Genomic DNA, 6,717 nt, shown 5'->3' with positions numbered 1-6,717 from the left:
CAAACCCATTCAAACATAGCAACAACCGTGACCTTTAGGATGACCTCAGAGCTAACGCTGACCCAGTCGCGCTCTCCGTAGGGTCCCAGTAGGTTGTTTCCACGTCATTAATACAGCATACAGCGCTTAATTACCATTTAGCATACAGCGCTTAATGGTAATTTGTCGATAAAAGAAATATATAGAATTGTTACTTTAATAAGATGAAAACGTGCATAACTTTGGAGGCCTCATTTCTTGGAAGTTTTTGAAATTATTGGCTAAAAAATTACAATTTCTCCCCTACAATTTGTTCAGTTTGATATATATATATATATAAATAAATTTATATATAGATATATTTATAAATATATATATATGTATATATATATACATATATAAATATATATATACATACACTCATATATATATATATCTCTCTTTAAACATTTGATTCAGTCATTATTTTAAAAATAATATATAAAAATATATAATATATATATATATATATATATATTTATATATATATATATTTCTTCCTACGGAGCTGCATTTTCTTTCGCGCACAGGCTGGAAAACAATGGCTGGATTAATTTATAACGTGAGGAATAAAGGATGAAACAAGACAAGGTGCCATTGTGTGAGATTTCTATCGAGTGTCTTCCGATTAGAATAATTTCAAACTGACGCATTTTAATTAAAGAGTACGAGAGAAAGCAAGACGGCGAGAGCACAGAGGTGTGTGTGCCGTGTGCACGAGCCGGCCTCCCTTGATCTATTATGCAGAGATGAAAGACGAGCCGTGTGATCGGAGACGTCACACCGTCCGCTCGACCCAGAGGGGCATGAACAACAGCTTAGAGTTCATGGAGGATACACATTTGGGAAGTCTACACGTTGTGAAATAGTGTCACGAATACAAAAGACATTTTAAGTTTGACATTTCCCGGCGGCACCTGGGGAGACGAGCGTCAGCTGATGTGTGACGCCTCACAGAGGCAACAGTCATCCGCCAGGGAGACACAGTGGGCTTTGTCAGAGGGAGGCGGGTCATGTGACCGCTCCGTCTCTCTTCATCTCCTCTTCTAGTTGGCCGGTCGCTCCATTAAACAGAGTTTAGAGGACTTTACATAGCGTACTTAACGTGACTTTAAAGAAGCAGTTATTTGATACCTTGGCTACTTGATGTTGATTTAATGTGAATTAACTTCACACTCAATATAAGTAAAAGTTAGATTTCTATTGCTCAGTTCCCTGGTGTTAAGATTATTCTACTTTCCGATACTATTCTGTAATTTTGAGTTGGCCACATTCGTTCCCCTTTAACTGATTATGTAATGACAGAGTGGAATAAAGAAACCTCTCACTGCAGGACATCAGAACACCAGGAACAATTTAAATGTGGTGACCTAAAAGACTTGTGACCAATATGAGAGCAAGTCAAAAATAAATAAATCTTATCTCTGAGATCAAAAGGATGAAAAACACATATTTACTAAATATCTGCAGCTTTCATGACAATATGAGAATTATGCAAATAATTACAATAATTCTTCCAAACTAAGTTCTTTGCTGATGTTCTACTCAAACTGACCGTTAGAAGTGATATTAAAGTCCTTTAAAGTTACACTACCAACTCACTATTTACTCTTTTCGATGACAAAGGTCAAATTCTTCAATCTTTCAAGGTTTTTCACACTAATTCTTAAATTCCTGAGTGACGGTTTGTTTAAACAATAAATAATAAGTCTCTTACACTACCCGTCCTCAGGCAACCCTTTTACAAGATGATTATTCTGAGCAAATATAAACATATATATATATATATATACAAACATATATATATATTTATATTTATTTATATTTATATATATAAATATATATATATATATATAAATCAAACTGAACAAATTGTAGGGGATGAATTGTTATTTTGAGTCAATAATTTCTAAAACTTTTGAGAACAAAGACACCATTTGGATGAGACCTCCAAAGTTATGCACATCAAGAAATAATTAGATATCATGAATTAAATGTGATAACGCTTAGGAATCATTATGTTCCACACATGTTACGCTGCCGTGGTTCTGGATGAGATAAGTGGGAGGGGCCTGTCCTGTGTGTCGGTGGATCGTTTAATTTATGACCATTACTACTATTAATTCTCAAAAAATGGTAATTAGCGTCTAGGTTTAGAGCCCGAGGACCCCCCGAGGGGGGGGGGGGTCATCCTACAATTAAAATGTGAAAAATAAAACGTCAAACTCCGGATGAGGCGTACTTATTTGAAGTTTGGACGAGCCAATGAATAAATGTATAGAAAAAGTACTACCGTTGCCATGGCGCTGGCTCGGTCCACCGGTCCACCTTTCTGTGGGTAAAAACCCCCACAATGCACTTCAGCATACACACTTATCTTAAAGTTTAAAGCGCCGCAGCCCGTTCACCGAGGAGCAGCCGCATCGCGTCACGCTCCAAATTGAGGCGTTAACTCTCGGCAACCGCGGCGGCGTCCCGGGGGGCTTCTGCTCTCTGCCCACAGCTGCCTCTCGGGGCTTTTCTTTTTTTTGGGGGGGGGGGTCTTTCTGATGGTGCCATCCGTAATGAAGCCACACTAATCTCCATCCTACGGTCTGTGGACTCACAATGGGGCCGACGCATGCGGGGCGTTTTCCGATCGCCGAGGCAGACGGCCTCTCAGCACGCCGCTCGTCTTAGCATGTATAATATATATATATATATATATATATATATATTATAAATGCTCCGGGTTGGAGAGCATCTGTCAGCACATGCCTCCCATTAAAGTCGTGAGCCGAGACGTTCAGTCGAGGACTCGACAACCTGCCCAGAATAATAACAACATGAGCGCCCACCGTCACGCAACGCACTCCCCACACCCACCACCAGGGGAAGGGAGCCCTCTGGTTGGTGGACCAGTGAAGGACGACCATGAGCTCTTTTTGAAGGTCAGCGATACAACGTTCAGACGCTTTCTTCTCTCTCTCCCAGTTTTTGATCCCGAAAAAAATTCCAGACCAACTTTCTACTCTGAGGTCACTTCCTGGTTTGAATCTTAACACCCAAAAAAAATGCAAAACCAGCCAGGAGGTCACGCCTACTTTTACGTAGCGATCCGACCGCGCTGCGGAGGCTTGAACTTCTCTCACATCACTTCTTTTTTTTGTGCCTCTGACGCTTTTTTCCGTCGAATGAACGAGCGTCTCATCCGTCTCCATGTGCACAGAGGTCTGCACGAGAGTTTCTAACACCGCCTTCGATGGAAAGGGTGGAGGAAAGGAAGGCCGTCGCTAAGGAGAGGTCAACGGTTAACGTGACCCCGGTCCTCTGATGACGGAGCGACACGCGGCCCTTCAGCCTCTTTACGTCGGCCTCTGACTTCTAGTTATTGCATCATCCATACGAGTGGGGTTCATTTATGAAGAGAATGTTGATGAACCAAACAGGAACAGTTTATTTTATAGGATTTAAAAAACATGTGGAACTCTCATTGGCCTTAAAACCAGACGTCGCCCTGCAGGTGACGGCCTCGAGATCTGAGGCTGAGACGAGTGGATACGTTGTGACGCGTCCAATAATTATTGGCTCCATATAATAATAATAAAAAGGCAGACTGGCTAACGCTCTATTACGCAAAACACTACGTTTAAAAAACTCCGCCGGGCTTCTGGAAAGAGTCGCAACTACAGATTAGAGTCGTGTTTACAGAGAGCAGGAACGTTCACATGGAGCGGCCGGCGTGAATGGGTCGATTGTGATGCATATTAGCGTGTGTCAATGGGTGGGGGGGGGGCTACGCTCCGGAGCTGCATTTTCTTTCATGCACAGGCTGGAAAACAAAGAGCGGCACAGAAAGATCCCCCCCCCCCTTCACACACACACACACACACACACACATACACACACACACACACACACACACACACGCCGACGGGACACACGGGAGTGAAAGTGCACACATGACTCTCCCGTGTGCCGCCGGCCGGCTGCTGTGTGTGTGACGTCTCCTCGATGTGAGATTTGACCGGAGAGGTCAAGAGGGATCATCCATGAGCTCTTATTTTGAAGGCCACAGTGGCACTATTAGAGAGAAAAAATGCAGATTATATTTATTTAATATTCACATATAACATTATATCTGGTATTCAATGTTGAGGTGAAACTGAAATGTAGAATTGCAACAATTTTCTTCATTTGTATTTACATTTTTTTTAAATTATTGTTCTTTTATATATTTATTTAAGTTTCTCTTTTTGTCATTTATAATGTTTTTTCGAGGTTTTTTTGCGATCAGTGAAAATAAAAATCTATAAGGAAAAAGGTTTTTTTTAAGTTTTATTCTTGTAGCCCAAGAATAAAACTTTTGTTTTGTATAAAATAAACTTCAAACATTATTAGATATTGAGATAAAGTGTGAATATTATACATGTATTTATGAGCTGATTTAATTTGAGATACAGTGGGTTATTATAAAAAACATTATATATATTTAATTATATTATACACTTTTTCAGAGGTTTACCTGCCCCCACTAAGGGGCATTACATGCAATATTATATATATATATATATATATATATATATATATATATATGTATATACACTACCGTTCAAAAGTTTGGGATCACCCAGACAATTTCGTGTCTTCCATGAAAAATCACACTTTTATTTATCAAATGAATATAAAATATAGTCAAGACATTGACAAGGTTAGAAATAATGATTAATATTTGAAATATTAATTTTGTTCTACAAACTTCAAGCTCAAAGGAAGGCCAGTTGTATAGCTTATATCACCAGCATAACTGTTTTCAGCTGTGCTAACATAATTGCACGGGTTTTCTAATCAGATATTAGTCTTCTAAGGCGATTAGCAAACACAATGTACCATTAGAACACTGGAGTGACAGTTGATGGAAATGGGCCTCTATACACCTCTGGAGATATTTAATTAGAAACCAGACACTTCCACCTAGAATAGTCATTTACCACATTAACAATGTATAGAGTGTATTTTTGATTAATTTAATGTTATCTTTATTGAAAAAACAGTGCTTTTCTTTGAAAAATAAAGTCATTTCTAAGTGATCCCAAACTTTTGAATGGTAGTATATATACAGGACTGTCTCAGAAAATTAGAATATTGTGATAAAGTTCTTTATTTTCTGTAATGCAATTAAAAAAACAAAAATGTCATGCATTCTGGATTCATTACAAATCAACTGAAATATTGCAAGCCTTTTATTCTTTTAATATTGCTGATTATGGCTTACAGCTTAAGAAAACTCTAAAATCCTATCTCATAAAATTTGAATATTTCCTCAGACCAAGTTAAAAAAAAGATTTATAACAGCAAAACAAAATCAAACATTTGAAAATGTGTTTCCAGGTGTTTCGAGTTAATTAGACGATTCAAGTGATTTGTTTAATACCCTACTAGTATACTTTTTCATGATATTCTAATATTTAGAGATAGGATATTTGAGTTTTCTTAAGCTGTAAGCCATAACCTGTTCCCCTCTTGGTTACTCTGCTGCAGACTGTTCTGCTTTTTAACTGTTTTGCTTTTTAACTGTTCTGCTTTTTAATTGTGTACATTTTTTTAAATATGTTGTACGGCGACCTTGAGTGCCTTGAAAGGCGCCTTATAAAATTAATGTATTATTATTATTATTATAATCAGCAATATTAAAAGAATAAAAGGCTTGCAATATTTCAGTTGATTTGTAATGAATCCAGAATGCATGACATTTTTGTTTTTTTAATTGCATTACAGAAAATAAAGAACTTTCTCACAATATTCTAATTTTCTGAGACAGTCCTGTATATATTTAAAAGCTATGAGTTATGAAGTGTGCCTTGCCCGGTCTACTTGTGCGCGCGCTGCACGTGATCATAACTTCGTCTCCCTGCGTGCTGTTATCGCGACATGTCGCGACTCGAATCTCGTGACGTCATACCGTCTACGTTCTCCCGGTCGCTGATGTGCTGCAGGTTGCATCCCGGCTCCTCGCGGCTCAGCTCGGACTCCCGGTGGTACGACTCCAGGCGGGAGTGCGCGTTCCTGCTGCGGAGCTTCGGGCTGGCGGCCGCGCAGCAGGAGGTCGTGCTCCCCATCTTCCTCCTCTTCCTCTTCCTCTGCTATCAGCTCTCCTTCACGATCCTTTTCCCAACTGAAAGTAGGAACTTGAAACGACGGGTTCACCGACTCCACCGGGGCGAGCCCGGGTCACCGTGGCACCGGGTGGCGGCTCCGCGCTCCCGCGCCCATCGGTCCTCGTCGGTGTCCGCCGAGAGAGGCTCTGACGCGCGCGCGCGGGGGGGGGATCACAGCAGACGGTAGTAACGGGCCGACCTGCCGCCGCTATCCCCGGCACCGTGTGGCAGGACGCATCTTCCTGCTGCTCCAGGCACAGGAGGGGGGGGGGGGGGGCGTGTGTACGCGCGCGTGCGTGCGTGTGTGTGTTGTGACTGGCTGGCTGTCAGGGCGATAGACCGACAAGGGAGGGCTGCACAGCCCGAGAAAAGGTTCCGGTTCAAGGGGGTGGCGACACGGGAGGAGACACATGATCCAGGATGGACGGATGTAGATATATGTTGTTGTTGTTGTTGTTGTTGTTGTTGTTGTTTTAACCCCCACAACAGCCTATTCGTCCCCTATTCTATCTTTATGGGTTATTCCAACGCAACTTTTTTCTTGTGTGTTTTTTTGCTATTA

General features: G+C 40.8%; 1 protein-coding gene across 1 annotated transcript in view; it reads right to left on the bottom strand.

Annotated features, from left to right (window-relative positions):
* The window catches only part of LOC130197908 (cyclin-Y-like), a 16,584-nt gene extending 10,231 nt beyond the window's left edge, over nt 1-6,353 (bottom strand). Inside the window, exon 1 of the mRNA XM_056420885.1 lies at nt 5,960-6,353. Coding sequence (XP_056276860.1) covers nt 5,960-6,116 — 157 coding nt within the window. The 5' untranslated portion in view covers nt 6,117-6,353. The remainder of the gene's footprint in view (nt 1-5,959) is intronic.
* Between the last annotated feature and the right edge of the window lie 364 nt (nt 6,354-6,717).

Source organism: Pseudoliparis swirei, chromosome 8 (genome assembly GCF_029220125.1).
Source record: "Pseudoliparis swirei isolate HS2019 ecotype Mariana Trench chromosome 8, NWPU_hadal_v1, whole genome shotgun sequence".
NCBI lineage: Eukaryota > Metazoa > Chordata > Actinopteri > Perciformes > Liparidae > Pseudoliparis > Pseudoliparis swirei.
Note: the sequence above shows the minus strand (reverse complement) of the source record. Positions and strands in the feature narration are given on the sequence as shown.